At 43.7% G+C, this 17,043-nt stretch overlaps 1 protein-coding gene across 4 annotated transcripts in view; it reads right to left on the minus strand.

Annotated features, from left to right (window-relative positions):
- The window catches only part of RARB (retinoic acid receptor beta), a 603,146-nt gene that overhangs the window by 3,958 nt on the left and 582,145 nt on the right, over nucleotides 1-17,043 (minus strand). For all 4 annotated transcript variants that reach the window (XM_066585512.1, XM_066585514.1, XM_066585513.1 and 1 more), the window contains 2 exons: nucleotides 3,849-4,053; nucleotides 550-708 (listed from right to left, as the gene is read on the minus strand). In XM_066585512.1, the coding sequence (XP_066441609.1) occupies nucleotides 550-708; nucleotides 3,849-4,053 (364 nt within the window). The remainder of the gene's footprint in view (nucleotides 1-549; nucleotides 709-3,848; nucleotides 4,054-17,043) is intronic.

Here is a 17,043-nt window from a genome sequence, read left to right on the forward strand (position 1 = left end):
TGAAACCACCGTATGCTGCTCTTCTCTGTACAATCGTCAGGATGTGATGTCTACGCCAATGTTATTTACAGACTTCTTAAATGAAATTGTCCATTGCTGTGTATTATAATACAGACATCATCTCAATCATTCAGTACTGCCTTTACATACACTTTGTATCAGCATTATGGTTAGGCTGCAGATTCACACATGGTTTTTCATGCCGCCTTTCTTCTAGCTAAGGGTACGTTCACACGTAGCGACACTGGGGTGGATACTCCACAGCACAAGATCCATGCCGAATTCTGCATCGGAAACGCATCACCAAAGCAGAACTCAGCTGAAAAGGTGAAATAAGCTGCGGATCCATTTCAAAAACCAGGTCACATGGTGCAGATCTGCTATGTGTGAACCTACCCTAACACCAGAAGTGGCTCCAGCAGGAAGGAGACGTCCCTCCTTTATAGTTCTCCTTCCTTATGAATCCATTGCATGAAGAACTCTCACAAAAACTGTGTGCTGCGAACCTGCAGCTCTCCGGAGATGAAGACTATTATAGCAATATGTTACCTTTTGCACTAATGCTGCGAAGATCTGTAATCTTCATTAAAATCTTTGGAAACATGTGGGGTTTGTTGGGTCTTCTCTTTCGTATATAAATTTTCAATGCTTCCAGTAATGGCTCCTGCAGCTTATCTACTTTAGCCGGCTCTTCAAGATCCTGACGGTCTAGATAAGTATAGAGAGGGGGAGGAAATAAATCACTTTTTTGTGTATTGTTATTTCATCTTCTTTCCATGTCTTCCTATTTGGGTCACATATAGAGATGAACCACTAGATGGCAGTATACTGTAAGCCTCCAGCGGGACGTCTCGCCATCTGCGAGGATGAATGGCGTTGCATTAGCGGAGAGCTATATTTGGCCTGCTAACATCTGAGTGCCTTTCAGGTCTAATTCTTTACAAAAATATTGCTTGGATGCCTGTTACTACAGATACTCCTTCACCGCTATGTGTTCTCTTCTCCCTTGGTAGAACTTATCTGCACTAAAGCAATTTCTATATATTATATATAGGGTACTCAAGGTTGTTGTAAGAGCTTTAATCCATTACATGCAGCCAAGCATTCCAAGCACAAGTGGCCCGGGCAACAAGCGCTGATCGCCTCTGGTTCCTAACGCAAAACATAAGTCCTTGGATGAAATGTCGCTGGCTGGTAGAGAACGTAGAGGCCAATCCGCTCCCTCAACCAAGTCAAACCAGGTTGTTTGGCTCTTGGATATCATTAAAAACGTTGGTTTTGAAGAGAAGGATTCTGGGTGAATATCGCGAGTACCGTGGGTTGTAACTGTGATTCATGCACAATCATTAGCGGAGCTTCAGATTGTTGGCTTTTGGCTACCAAGGGGTTAAAAGGACTCAGACATATTGCACTTAATCATAATGGGTTGAGTAAGATCAAAAAAAAAAAAAGTTCTCATTTATTTTTCTAAAAACAGCGCCATTCTTGTCAATGGCTGGGTCTGGTATTACAGCTCCACCCCAGTCAGTCTGTAAGGCTCTTTTCACTTCATGTTGGACCTTCATTGCCTGAAGTATATCTCCAACGGAGATACTTTTTTTTTTTTGCGGAATGCCTCCACTCAGGCGGGATTCCCATGACCGTATTTGCAAACGCAATACGCAGTGAATAGAATCCATTGATTTCAATAGGTTCGTTCACAAGCGCCTATTTTGCATGCAGTTCCATCGCGCAAATAAATACACAGCGTGTTCTATTTATTTGCGCAGGGAACTAATTACACTAATTGACCATTTCAATGGCTTGGACCATGGTTGTGTTTTTTGGCGCACGCAAAAAGGACAGTAAAAAAATGCAGAGGCGTGCGCAAAAACGCAACACACAATGTGCAAATTTGTGGCGCAAATGCACATACGCTCTTGTGAAGCCGGCCTTGGAAAAACTATTTACTTTATGTAAAGCTAGACTGAGGTATACCGGCCAGATGGAGGCCAGAAGGACAGTCCTGTTGGTGAATGGATACATATAATGTACAAGCCCAGACCTTCTCCTGGCTTATATACTAAATGTAGGACTTAAGGCCCTTTTAGACGGGCCGATTTATCGTCTGCATGAGTGAGTGACATCATCGTTTGCTCTCGGGCAGCGTGACGTCACCGGTAGCTCGTTGGCTTTCATGCAGCCTGTTTATACAGTAGATACATCGTTGGCTCATTCAAATGAGAAATCGTTCTGCCGGTCCCATCGCTGTGTAAGTGACTGACAACGACTGACTGATCGGTATGTAAACTGAATGATAAGTCAACGAGCCAAGTGATTTTTATACCAACATAAAATGAACAATGAGCGAAAGGCCAACTAGTTTTGGTCGTCGGCTCCATTTAGACGGAATCATTCGTTCACTTTCGCTCATTTCAACGATTGTTCGAACAATAATCGTTCTGTCTACAATCATCTTTAGCGAGATGCGAACAAGGCCTAACGTGTACAAATGGACTTCTGCTAAGATGTTCCATAACATTGTGGTGGGTCTGACCTCTGTGGAGAATAGGCCTGTGCTGCAGTTCTATATACAGCGAAGCTCCTGCCACCTGATGCCCAGTAAACTAATACGGAGCTTATCTCCCGCTGAGGCCTGTCCATTCTGCAGATCGGTGGGGGTCCTGGCAGTCATACCTCCGGGCACAGCAATATGCCATCACTATGTACGATAGGCAAACCGCTTCAAGGTCATCCCACTTCTACTAAGATAGGAGGTCAACAACACTGGAACTAAAGATTCATTTACATGAGCCAATTACTGTGAACGAATATTCATTAGAACGCTCCTGCGCCCACTCATTGCCGAATGTAAACAGCGTAACGACCACCCGACGAACGAGCAAACGCTCCTTCTTTAGCTGATTGGGTCGTTTATGCTGCCGAAAAAAATCAGCTGCTGAGAAAAAGGAAGGAGGGAACTTATAACCCACAAGTTTCCGCAACGTCATTGGAAAAAAAAAAGCTCCGATCCTAGAATGGTAGAGTTGGAAGGAACCTCCAGGGTCATCAGGTCCAACCCCCTGCTCAATGCAGGATCAATGCAGACAGATATTTGGCCAACCTTTGGGGAGCCGTCCGTCTCCCTTGTAAACACAACACTGATGAAGTGTAATGCTTTGCTGCCCTGAAGTACTAATGACTTCCAGGCAGAACAGTATTGGACTCCAGTGTAACGGCCGCTGGGATTGGAGCTTCTCGTCCTCAATAAAGTCCCAGGTAAGTGTCTGACACTAGAATGACAATTACAAGCGGGCCACCACCCCCAAAACCAAGTGCATGGGGCACAAACAATTGTGTGAACGATCGTTGGTCCCCATATATCAGTGTAAAAGGCCAGTTGGAAAAAAAACCCAATGTCAATGATCAGGGCTCGTTCATAGTAATCTAAATCTAAATTAAGATGCCCTTACATATCAGACCAAAGTTGATGAACGTGGACGATTTCAAGCGAGGCGATCATTTGTCAGGTCCAATTTAACAATGAATGATCGATTTGGCCGACCAATGACCAACAGTCGCTATCTAGTAAAAAGTCAACCAGCTTTGAGTTATTGGGCCGATAGTTAGATCATCTTTCTTTGGAAGAACCTTCCTAGAAATATCATTCATCTGTCGTCTAGTGTCATTGACCATAAATGGTCAGTTTGTACATCTGTATTGGCCAATATGGACTAAAATGTGTAGGACTGCACCTGTGAATGAATCCATCAACCCACTTCTATCTAATATGTAGGGCCACCTTTAGGTAGGATTCCCTCAAAAGACTTGATTCCTAAACTCAGGCTATGATACGATGTGATACGCACCTTCACATATTAAGCAGATGGCACTGAGCAGGCCAGTTTCTGTGTCATCCATTTCCAGGGGCAGCAGCTGGTTGGCAAATGTGAATACAAGGTCGGTGAGTGGACCAAACCCAGCGTTGTGCATCTGAGTTCGGTTGAGTGTAAGGCCATCTGAGAAAGTCATCGTGTCCTGCTCCGGTGTATATCTTGTGCAAATTCTAAGAATCTGTAAGGAGACCAAGTAAACAAAGAAGATTACTGCACATGTGGGCACAGCGGAGGAAGAAAACGGGACGAAGGTTGATTTATATATTCTTATTACACCGGATGATTTCACAGCTACCGGTTGTTCCATGCCAAAAATACTGAAGGTTAAATGGAAATAAAACATATAACATCACTTATTTACTAAAATCTACAAATATAGGGGTACATAGCAAATCTCCTTCCCTCCGTCAAATTATTTTAAGGGGAACTTGTCAGCAACTAAGTTATAGTGCTTATAGTTTAGGAAAAGGGGAATCTGGGGAGCTGTCTCATACTCACCCGGTGCTCCGTTCTTACGGCATTCCCCAACAAAGTCAGCATGTGCCAATAGCTTGTCTCTTTGTGCGCATCTCCCATAGGGGTTCAAGCGCAGAACGAGTCAGGCTGCTGTGTGCATACTGATTTCTGGGGACACTGCAGGAATCGGGTGAATGTGATACACAGCTCCCCGGATTCCCCGCCACCTAAACTATAAATAAATCTTGTATACCGCCAACTAATTCCACAGCACTTTCAGATCATCTATTTATTACCCCCCACCAAGCTGGGTACTCATTTTACCGACCTTAGAAGAATCGAGGGCTGAGTCACCCTTGAGCCGGATACCTGAATTATGCAGGGATTGAACCAGCAACCTTCAGGTCGTGAGCGAGAGCTTAGGACTGCATTTCTGCTGCCATAGCACCCTGCGCCACACAAGGTTATATATATATAGTGCTTGTAGTTGCTGACAGGTTCCCTTCAATAAAGTCTTAACCACCATTCTGTTTGTAGGTAGCAAAGGTTTACAATGAGGTCACATGACTTTACAGTATAGTTGTCATCTGAGCTCCCACAATGCACTGCTCTGTAATAATAGGAGTGCGGAAGAATTATACATATTGCTTCAGAGTTGAGTGGGGATGAAAACATTCTGCAACCTAAAATTAGTACAAGATAAGTGAAGCAAACTATTTACGGGTTTATGTGTAGAATTTAATTGTGCTTTGATCATTCTTCAGCAGAGGAGTTTTTGTTTACGTTCCCCATCAGGTCTCCGAAACTACAGAACCCAAAAATAAAGGCATTTCAAGGAAAATCTAATTAGAACTTCACCCTTTATTTGCTTGTTTTACAGATCATTGTCGGTGTAATAACCCCGGCGTAAAACTATATGCTGTGAAATGAATCTGGAGTTTACAATTCCGACTGTAATTCTCCGCTCTGCGTCTGACGTCTTCAGGAAGGGCGGGGGCTCGGAGGCTAAAGAAAGAGCGATAGGGGTCGGCGCTGGGGATGGAAGATATAATGTAGTCTATAGGAATACAGCATAGACCTCTGAAGCCACAGAGGCTCGCTCTCGAAAATACCTATAGGCAGTAGATAGATGTCAGGAGAGTGTCTATTCCAGGTAGACTCAACAGCTACACAGAACCAAAGGTGGGAAAGTCATTGGGTGGTGTTTGTCGGTCACTTCAATTATTTTTTTTTTTAACTATTCCCTCCTTCCATTTTTTTTTTTAACTATTCCCTCCCCCATCTCCCCCACAACCGGGTTTCTTCACTGCCCGTAGGGATCTAAATGCAAGTTTGGCCAAAGCATCAAGTGCTAATAAAGTTGTTAAGTCCTATCTCTCAAACCAACCCGGCTCTCTCCATTTATTTGTTCACCTTTTAACCTGATCTTCTACATAGTAATGACTTTTTTTATGGTGGTCTCACATCAGCGCTGGAACCTCCAATCAGATGCAGCACAAAATACCGGAACAAATAGCGCTGCATGTGGGACCTTTTCTTACGGTAAAATGCCAGGCAGTTTAACAGACCCAAATATAGTCAATGGGGTCCGTTCGGCACTGTTGGGTTCCATCATAAGACTGACCCGTTTGTACGAGGGGTTCATAGAATCATAGAATGGTAGAGTTGGAAGGGACCTCCAAGGTCATCGGGTCCAACCACCTGCTCGGTGCAGGATCACTAAATCATCCCAGACAGATGTCTGTCCAGCCTTTGTTTGAACTCTTCAATTGAAGGAGAACTCACCACCTCCCGTGGCAACCTGTTCCACTCATTGATCACCCTCACTGTCAGAAAGTTTTTTCTAATATCTAATCTGTGTCTCCTCCCTTTCCTGGTCCCTGGACGGAGCAGAAAAAAAGAACCCCAGCCAGAGATGTGTAAACTAGAGATGAGCGAACGTACTCGGCCACGCCCCCTTTCCGCCCGAATACCGCGATTTTCGAGTACTTCCGTACTCGGGCGAAAAAATTCGGGGGGCGCCGTGGGTGAGTGGGGGGTTGCAGCGGGGAGTGGGGGGGAGAGGGAGAGAGAGAGGGCTCCCCCCTGTTCCCCGCTGCTACCCCCCGCGCCGCCACGCCTCCCCCGCCCCCCGGATCTTTTCACCCGAGTACGGAAGTACTCGAAAATCGCGGTGCTCGATCGAGTAATTACTCGAAACGAGTACGTTCGCTCATCTCTAGTGTAAACCCTTTTAAACAAGCGTATTGCAACACATCCGGAATACGGGTCTGTATTATGGACGTCCTACAGATGGCACTACAACCGTATGTCATTAGTTTTTACTATTTGCCTTCACATATTTTATTTCTACTGGACAAATATTTAGCCAATAGAAAATAAAATACCAATATGGAGGTAAATATGATAAGGAAGGTCCTGCTGTAATAAAAGAAAAATGGCTGTGAAAAATACGGCTATGTGAATATATATAGAGTTACATTAGCTCTGTATTACGGTCCAACTACGAAGCGAATGTACGCTGGTCTGAAAGCGGCCTTATTCAGAGAGTTGTGTCTGGGATACAACGTGCCATATGGCAGCATTATCCCCATATAAAGCCTCTACTCCCGCCTGGCCACTAGTAACGGCCCTCAGACGAGGCTTGCAAATATGTAAAGTCATATGGAAATTGTGGTTTAATGTATGCAGAGCATGGCAGGCTTATTGACACCTCTCCACCTTCCGTAACCTGATTGTGTCTCCGCACATAACAAGTGCGATCACTGATGTCCTTCCCTGTCTGCATTCATCAGGACTGATGGGGCTCTGATAGGAACAATACCAGTGTACAAAAGGGGCGAACACGAAGGTCATTCTACTAAATAATGCAAGGTGTACAGCGCTGCATCTTTATCCACCAGCACAGCAGAAATGGGGAATGCCAAGGAGAGTCCATTTCATTTTACAGCAGCAACGTCCTATATAGTCTATATAGAAAAAAATGAAGCAAAATCCTGAAAAAGTTATCCTATATTAAGGCAATGAGCAATTTATAAGCCATCTTGGCAATAATCTTTCTTTATAGATGTGGAGAGCATTTCTAAACAAAAAAATGATTAATGATAATGGCGCTCAACTGAATTAGAACTTGCAGCCTCTTTATTGTACAACAGGCACAGCTCTGTACATTGTGTAGTGGTGGTGCCTGGTATTACAGCTCAACTCTATTCACTTGAATAGTACTGAGTAGCAGAAAGGCCATGTCAGCAATTAAGGATAAGTCATCAATATCTAAGCTCAAGATAACCCCTTTAACAAGCGCAGGTCTTTGCAAAAACCACACATGGTGCAAAGCTACGCAACACACCAACAGACACGTAATAGCAACATTTACTAGCTTGTTCCAAGGTGCCTCTGGAAACTATTAAAACTGTTCATTAAAGCTTTATGGATTTGGTTTCTGTGGTCAATCTAAAGTAATAAAAAAAATAGTCTAATATCATCATACACAATGTCAGGTGGCAGCTGAAGTGGTGCAAAGCACAACAAATTGGGCATGGGAAACACATTCTGCGTTGTGTCATGAATCACATCTGGTAGTATGGTAAATAATATGCACCCCCAATTGTCATCCCAAGTAAAGGGACCTTTAAGATATCCATATACGTTAATGTCAATGGACCTAGAGGAATTTCCAACATCCAATCAGCCATTTTATATACAGAGAAGTTGCTAATCCAGGTATCTGAGCGCCGCTTATCTCTCTTTCCCTACTGAATTAGATCTGCATGGTCAATCACATGGAGATTGGATATTTATAGGGAGGTTATAGGTGTTTGGCCAACAGCTTCAGTATCCCATGTATTTGCTGTGTATGTATATGCTGGGAATGTTCCCGGCACATACATCCAATATATCTATAGGTTCCCATTCACTTGATGAAGGCCACAGTCGGATCAGTGGAGGTCAGTATACCTCGTTCGCTGCATGGAGTAGCGCGGCAGACTGCACTACTCCATACAGAGGTATCCAGTGGAAAAAAATGCACACGCGGGGCAAACTTTTTTTTTTCTACAATGGGAGGCTATGGATGATAAATGCATTTGTATGCTCATATGGCGGCATTCATTAGAGGAGTACATGAGGAAATCCTCCGACTAACATAGAAGAACACAGTGTTAAAAAAAAAACAACTTATCCCCTCACCAATCTGGAACCAATCTGTCCTTTCATTTGCTGTGGCCTTTTAACATTTCATGATTTTGCTTGGTTGACAACGTGAAATGTTACGTGTTGACCTACAGTACTTCCTTCTGTTGTCTTCCATTTTTGGTTGGCAGATGGTGCAGGGAGGGTCTGATGGGTGGGCTTTATGATCTTTGTAAAAGAGGTCCAAACTTTGTTTGATTTATGTACAGCTGACTACCATGTTGTATGTACAGTAATGTAACAGCAAGTAAGTAAGAGATGTAACACTACAAAAAGAAGGGATAAAAACGGTGGGATGAAAATATTATACCTAAAGGATGTGATAAAGAATCTACAACAAGAATGACGTGATAAAGATACTATACCCAAATGACATGATAAGGATACTACACCAAACAGGACATGATAAGCATAGCACAGCTAAGGGCGTGATAAAGGTACTACACCAACAGGGGGTTATAATATATACCTAAAAGAACATGATAAAGATGTTTCATCTAGAGGACGTGATAGGGATACTACACCCATGGGATGTGATAGGGATACTACACCCAAGGGAAGTGATAGGGATACTACACCCATGGGATCTGATAAGGATACTACACCCATGGGATCTGATAAGGATACTACACCCAAGGGAAGTGATAAGGATACTACACCCATGGGATCTGATAAGGATACTACACCCATGGGATGTGATAAGGATACTACACCCAAGGGAAGTGATAGGGATACTACACCCATGGGATGTGATAAGGATACTACACCCAAGGGAAGTGATAGGGATACTACACCCATGGGAAGTGATAGGGATACTACACCCATGGGATGTGACAACGATACTACACCCATGGGATGTGATAAGGATACTACACCCATGGGATGTGATAAGGATACTACACCCATGGGATGTGATAAGGATACTACACCCATGGGATGTGATCAGGATACTATACCCAAGGGAAGTGATAGGGATACTACACCCATGGGATGTGATAAGGATACTACACCCAGGGGAAGTGATAAGGATACTACACCCAAGGGAAGTGATAGGGATACTACACCCAAGGGAAGTGATAAGGATACTACACCCAAGGGAAGTGATAAGGATACTACACCCAAGGGAAGTGATAAGGGTACTACACCCATGGGATGTGATAAGGATACTACACTCATGGGATGTGATAAGGGTACTACACCCAAGGGAAGTGATAACAATACTACACCCAAGGGATGTGATAAGGATACTATACCCAAGGGAAGTGATAAGGATACTACACCCAAGGGAAGTGATAGGAATGCTACACCCAAGGAAGTGATAAGGATACTACACCTAAGGGAAGTGATAGGGATACTACACTTATGGGATGTGATAAGGATACTACACCCAAGGGAAGTGATAGGGATACTACACTTATGGGAAGTGATAAGGATACTACACCCAAGGGAAGTGATAGGGATACTACACTTATGGGATGTGATAAGGATACTACACCCAAGGGAAGTGATAGGGATACTACACTTATGGGAAGTGATAAGGATACTACACCCAAGGGAAGTGATAAGGATACTACACCCAAGGGAAGTGATAAGGATACTACACCCAAGGGAAGTGATAGGGATACTACACCCAAGGGAAGTGATAAGGATACTACACCCATGGGATGTGATAAGGGTACTACACCCAAGGGAAGTGATAAGGATACTACACCCAAGGGAAAAGATAAGGGCACTACACCCATGGGATGTGATAAGGATACTACACTCATGGGATGTGATAAGGGTACTACACCCAAGGGAAGTAGTGATAAGGATACTACACCCAAGGGAAGTAATAAGGATACTACACCCAAGGGATGTGATAAGGATACTACACCCAAGGGAAGTGATAAGGATACTACACCCAAGGGAAGTGATAAGGATACTACACCCAAGGGAAGTGATAAGGATACTACAGCTATGGGATGTGATAAGGATACTACACCCAAGGGAAGTGATAAAAATACTACACCCAAGGGAAGTGATAAGGATACTACAACCAAGGGAAGTGATAAGGATACTACACCCAAGGGAAGTGATAAGGATACTACACCCAAGGGAAGTGATAAGGATACTACACCCAAGGGAAGTGATCAGGATACTACACACAAGGGAAGTGATAAAAATACTACACCCAAGGGATGTGATAAGGATACTACACCCAAGGGAAGTGATAGGGATACTACACCCAAGGGAAGTGATAGGGATACTACACCCAAGGGAAGTGATAGGGATACTACACCCATGGGAAGTGATAGGGATACTACACCCAAGGGAAGTGATAAGGGTACTACACCCAAGGGACGTGATAAGGATACTACACCCATGGGATGTGATAAGGATACTACACCCAAGGGAAGTGATAAGGATACTACACCCAAGGGACATGATAAGGATACTACACCCAAGGGAAGTGATAAAAATACTACACCCAGGGGGAAGTGATACGGATACTACACCCAAGGGAAGTGATAAGGATACTACACCCAAGGGAAGTGATAAGGATACTACACCCAAGGGAAGTGATAAGGATACTACACCCAAGGGAAGTGATAAGGATACTACACCCAAGGGAAGTGATAAGGATACTACACCCAAGGGAAGTGATAAGGATACTACACCCAAGGGAAGTGATAAGGATACTACACCCAAGGGAAGTGATAAGGATACTACACCCAAGGGAAGTGATAAGGATACTACACCCAAGGGAAGTGATAGGGATACTACACCCAAGGGAAGTGATAGGGATACTACACCCAAGGGAAGTGATAGGGATACTACACCCAAGGGAAGTGATAGGGATACTACACCCAAGGGAAGTGATAGGGATACTACACCCAAGGGAAGTGATAGGGATACTACACCCAAGGGATGTGATAAGGATACTACACCCAAGGGAAGTGATAGGGATACTACACCCAAGGGAAGTGATAAGGATACTACACCCAAGGGAAGTGATAAGGATACTACACCCAAGGGAAGTGATAGGGATACTACACCCAAGGGAAGTGATAGGGATACTACACCCAAGGGAAGTGATAGGGATACTACACCCAAGGGAAGTGATAGGGATACTACACTTATGGGATGTGATAAGGATACTACACCCAAGGGAAGTGATAGGGATACTACATTTATGGGAAGTGATAAGGATACTACACCCAAGGGAAGTGATAGGGATACTACACCCAAGGGAAGTGATAGGGATACTACACCCAAGGGAAGTGATAGGGATACTACACCCAAGGGAAGTGATAGGGATACTACACTTATGGGATGTGATAAGGATACTACACCCAAGGGAAGTGATAGGGATACTACACTTATGGGAAGTGATAAGGATACTACACCCAAGGGAAGTGATAAGGATACTACACCCAAGGGAAGTGATAGGGATACTACACCCAAGGGAAGTGATAAGGATACTACACCCAAGGGAAGTGATAAGGATACTACACCCAAGGGAAGTGATAAGGGTACTACACCCAAGGGATGTGATAAGGGTACTACACCTAAGGGATGTGATAAGGATACTACACCCAAGGGAAGTGATAAGGATACTACACCCAAGGGAAGTGATAGGGATACTACACCCAAGGGAAGTGATAGGGATACTACACCCAAGGGAAGTGATAGGGATACTACACTTATGGGATGTGATAAGGATACTACACCCAAGGGAAGTGATAAGGATACTACACCCAAGGGAAGTGATAAGGGTACTACACGCAAGAGATGTGATAAGGATACTACACCCAAGAGAAGTGATAAGGGTACTACACCCAAGGGAAGTGATAAGGATACTACACCCAAGGGAAGTGATAAGGATACTACACCCAAGGGAAGTGATAAGGATACTACACCCAAGGGAAGTGATAAGGATACTACACCCAAGGGAAGTGATAAGGATACTACACCCAAGGGAAGTGATAAGGATACTACACCCAAGGGAAGTGATACGGATACTACACCCAAGGGAAGTGATACGGATACTACACCCAAGGGAAGTGATAACGATACTACACCCAAGGGAAGTGATAACGATACTACACCCAAGGGAAGTGATAAGGATACTACACCCAAGGGAAGTGATACGGATACTACACCCAAGGGAAGTGATAACGATACTACACCCAAGGGAAGTGATAGGGATACTACACCCAAGGGAAGTGAAAGGGATACTACACTTATGGGATCTGATAAGGATACTACACCCAAGGGAAGTGATAGGGATACTACACTTATGGGAAGTGATAAGGATACTACACCCAAGGGAAGTGATAGGGATACTACACCCAAGGGAAGTGATAGGGATACTACACTTATGGGATGTGATAAGGATACTACACCCAAGGGAAGTGATAAGGATACTACACCCAAGGTAAGTGATAAGGATACTACACCCAAGGGAAGTGATAAGGATACTACACCCAAGGGAAGTGATAAGGATACTACACCCAAGGGAAGTGATAGGGATACTACACCCAAGGGAAGTGATAAGGATACTACACCCAAGGGAAGTGATAAGGATACTACACCCATGGGATGTGATAAGGGTACTACACCCAAGGAAAGTGATAAGGATACTACACCCAAGGGTAGTGATAAGGGTACTACACCCAAGGGATGTGATAAGGGTACTACACCCAAGGGATGTGCTAAGGATACTACACCCAAGGGAAGTGATAAGGATACTACACCCAAGGGAAGTGATAAGGATACTACACCCAAGGGAAGTGATAGGGATACTACACCCAAGGGAAGTGATAGGGATACTACACCCAAGGGAAGTGATAGGGATACTACACCCAAGGGAAGTGATAGGGATACTACACCCAAGGGAAGTGATAGGGATACTACACCCAAGGGAAGTGATAGGGATACTACACCCAAGGGAAGTGATAGGGATACTACACCCAAGGGATGTGATAAGGATACTACACCCAAGGGAAGTGATAAGGATACTACACCCAAGGGAAGTGATAAGGATACTACACCCAAGGGAAGTGATAAGGATACTACACCCAAGGGAAGTGATAGGGATACTACACCCAAGGGAAGTGATAGGGATACTACACCCAAGGGAAGTGATAGGGATACTACACCCAAGGGAAGTGATAGGGATACTACACTTATGGGATGTGATAAGGATACTACACCCAAGGGAAGTGATAGGGATACTACATTTATGGGAAGTGATAAGGATACTACACCCAAGGGAAGTGATAGGGATACTACACCCAAGGGAAGTGATAGGGATACTACACTTATGGGATGTGATAAGGATACTACACCCAAGGGAAGTGATAGGGATACTACACTTATGGGAAGTGATAAGGATACTACACCCAAGGGAAGTGATAAGGATACTACACCCAAGGGAAGTGATAAGGATACTACACCCAAGGGAAGTGATAGGGATACTACACCCAAGGGAAGTGATAAGGATACTACACCCAAGGGAAGTGATAAGGATACTACACCCAAGGGAAGTGATAAGGGTACTACACCCAAGGGATGTGATAAGGGTACTACACCTAAGGGATGTGATAAGGATACTACACCCAAGGGAAGTGATAGGGATACTACACCCAAGGGAAGTGATAGGGATACTACACCCAAGGGAAGTGATAGGGATACTACACTTATGGGATGTGATAAGGATACTACACCCAAGGGAAGTGATAAGGATACTACACCCAAGGGAAGTGATAAGGGTACTACACGCAAGAGATGTGATAAGGATACTACACCCAAGAGAAGTGATAAGGGTACTACACCCAAGGGAAGTGATAAGGATACTACACCCAAGGGAAGTGATAAGGATACTACACCCAAGGGAAGTGATAAGGATACTACACCCAAGGGAAGTGATAAGGATACTACACCCAAGGGAAGTGATAAGGATACTACACCCAAGGGAAGTGATAAGGATACTACACCCAAGGGAAGTAATAAGGATACTACACCCAAGGGAAGTGATAAGGATACTACACCCAAGGGAAGTGATAAGGATACTACACCCAAGGGAAGTGATAAGGGTACTACACCCAAGGGAAGTGATAAGGGTACTACACCCAAGGGAAGTGATAAGGGTACTACACCCAAGGGATGTGATAAGGATACTACACCCAAGGGAAGTGATAAGGATACTATACCCAAGGGAAGTGATAGGAATACTACACCCAAGGGAAGCGATAAGGATACTACACCCAAGGGAAGCGTTAAGGATACTACACCCAAGGGAAGCGATAAGGATACTACACCCAAGGGAAGTAGTGATAAGGGTACTACACCCAAGGGAAGTAGTGATAACGATACTACACACAAGGGAAGTGATAAGGATACAACACCCAAGGGAAGTAGTGATAATGACACTACACACAAGGGAAGTGATAAGGATACAACACCCAAGGGAAGTGATAAGGATACTACACCCATGGGATGTGATAAGGATACTACACCCAAGGAACATGATAGGGATACTACACCCAAGGAACGTGATAGGGGTACTACACCCAAGGGACGTGATAAGGACACTACACCCAAGGGACGTGATAAGGATACTACACCCAAGGGAAGTGATAAGGATACTACACCCAAAGGACGTGATAGGGGTACTACACCCAAGGGACATGATAAGGATACTACACCCAAGGGACATGATAAGGATACTACACCCAAGGGAAGTGATAAAGATACTACACCAAAAATGGCATGATTTAGTTATTGCACAAAAAAAAAATCGCATGATAAATGTACTACACATTAAAAGGACTTAAGTGTTCCAGATAATACAAAGTAATTAACATCTAACTAGAATTTTTTAACCTATCGTTAACACTGTGGAGAATTGATGAGTCTATTAAGTTAGATTTATTAGTAGTGACAAAAAATAATCAGCGACAAACAGAAAATCCCCAGTCCCACAGGTTATCTGCCTGCTCTGGCTGGGAAAACAAATAGCTGAAGATAACATTATCCTTTCACATTGACTGGTCTGAACAGCCATCAGTGTCAGCAGCGCCATTCATCAGCTCACCTGCTACATGCAGAGCAATTCATTACCGTGTCAATTAAAAACACTTCATCTAACCTATTACCAACATTCACAACGACTTCCTAGAATACGATATATGTCGCACGTTGGCCCTGAATGCACCCCGGATTGTGGAGACCTACTGCATTATGTACAGACGTTCTGACTATTAAGGTCAAATATCTAGTAATCGTTATTTACTGACAGCAGTCCAAAATCTGTGCTGGACATACGGGTGCATGGCGGTGATCACAGATATGTAACGAGCCAAGCACCTACCGTATGTGCAAATCAACAGGTTTTAAGACAATGAATGTTCTATTGCATGACTGCAGGGAAGGGGAAGGGACTTGTTATTTGTATAGTGCCAACTTATTCTGCAGCGCTTTCAGGTAATTTGTTTATTACACCCCACCAAGCTGGGTACTCATTTTACCGACCTCGGAAGGATTGAAGGCTGAGTTAACCTTGAGCCGGTTACCTTCAGGTTATGAGCGAGAGCTTAGGACTGCATTATGCTGCCTTGACACTCTGCGCCACAAGTGCATTGATATAGAATGTATCAGAATACTGTAATATTGTATAACAAAGTATTGCAGCCAGAATAACCCTCTAAGTATTCATAGCTACCATAAACCTGGATGCTTCAAAATGAGGGGGCACATAACACCTACAATACTCAGATACATGGTTTCACCATCCCAGGATCGGTTTACTCAAACTGTATTTGTGGTGCATATTGGACATATATGGATGACTATGTTGGGAAGATACAGTGACATACATCACATATAAACTCTCTTAAAAAAAAAAAAGTATATCCCATGATATAGGTCTTTCCTGTATGGAATAGGGCAGCAGACTATGCTACGTCATACAAGTGATAAAAAGGGTGTACTGAAGTATATTTTATATACCAATGTATGCTGTGGCCTCTGTTGGGTGAATGAGACCCTATGGATATATTTGATGCATGAGAGAGATGAAAAAACAGTGAACACGGTCTGACTATACCCTTAGTCATCCACAAGTGATGATATTCATATTTAGGGTGCTTTTATATGGGATGACTATCACTTCTATGCTTTCCCACAAGAGCGACAGCCATTCAGTGAATGGAGGCGGAGCGCATCTGTCGGGTTCCGCTTTTACAATGGACGACTATCACTGGAAATTTCTCGCTTGAGTGACTTTTCAGCCTATAGTCAACCCATGTAAAAGTACCCTTACAGATCGAGATGGTACTAGAAAATCGATGCATAGGGTTGCAGAGAAAACTGTGTATGAAATCTACCATATAAAGTACAGCATACACATTAGACTACAGTTGTCTGAACCCACCAAATACGGCGAACCAGACAACGTTCGTGTAAGTAGCAACTAGAAGTAATAGAGGGGAGTCCCGTGTTCACAACATTCATCTATTAGCCATATAGTAGCTAC

The sequence above is a fragment of the Eleutherodactylus coqui genome, chromosome 12 (assembly GCF_035609145.1).
Source record: "Eleutherodactylus coqui strain aEleCoq1 chromosome 12, aEleCoq1.hap1, whole genome shotgun sequence".
Lineage (NCBI taxonomy): Eukaryota > Metazoa > Chordata > Amphibia > Anura > Eleutherodactylidae > Eleutherodactylus > Eleutherodactylus coqui.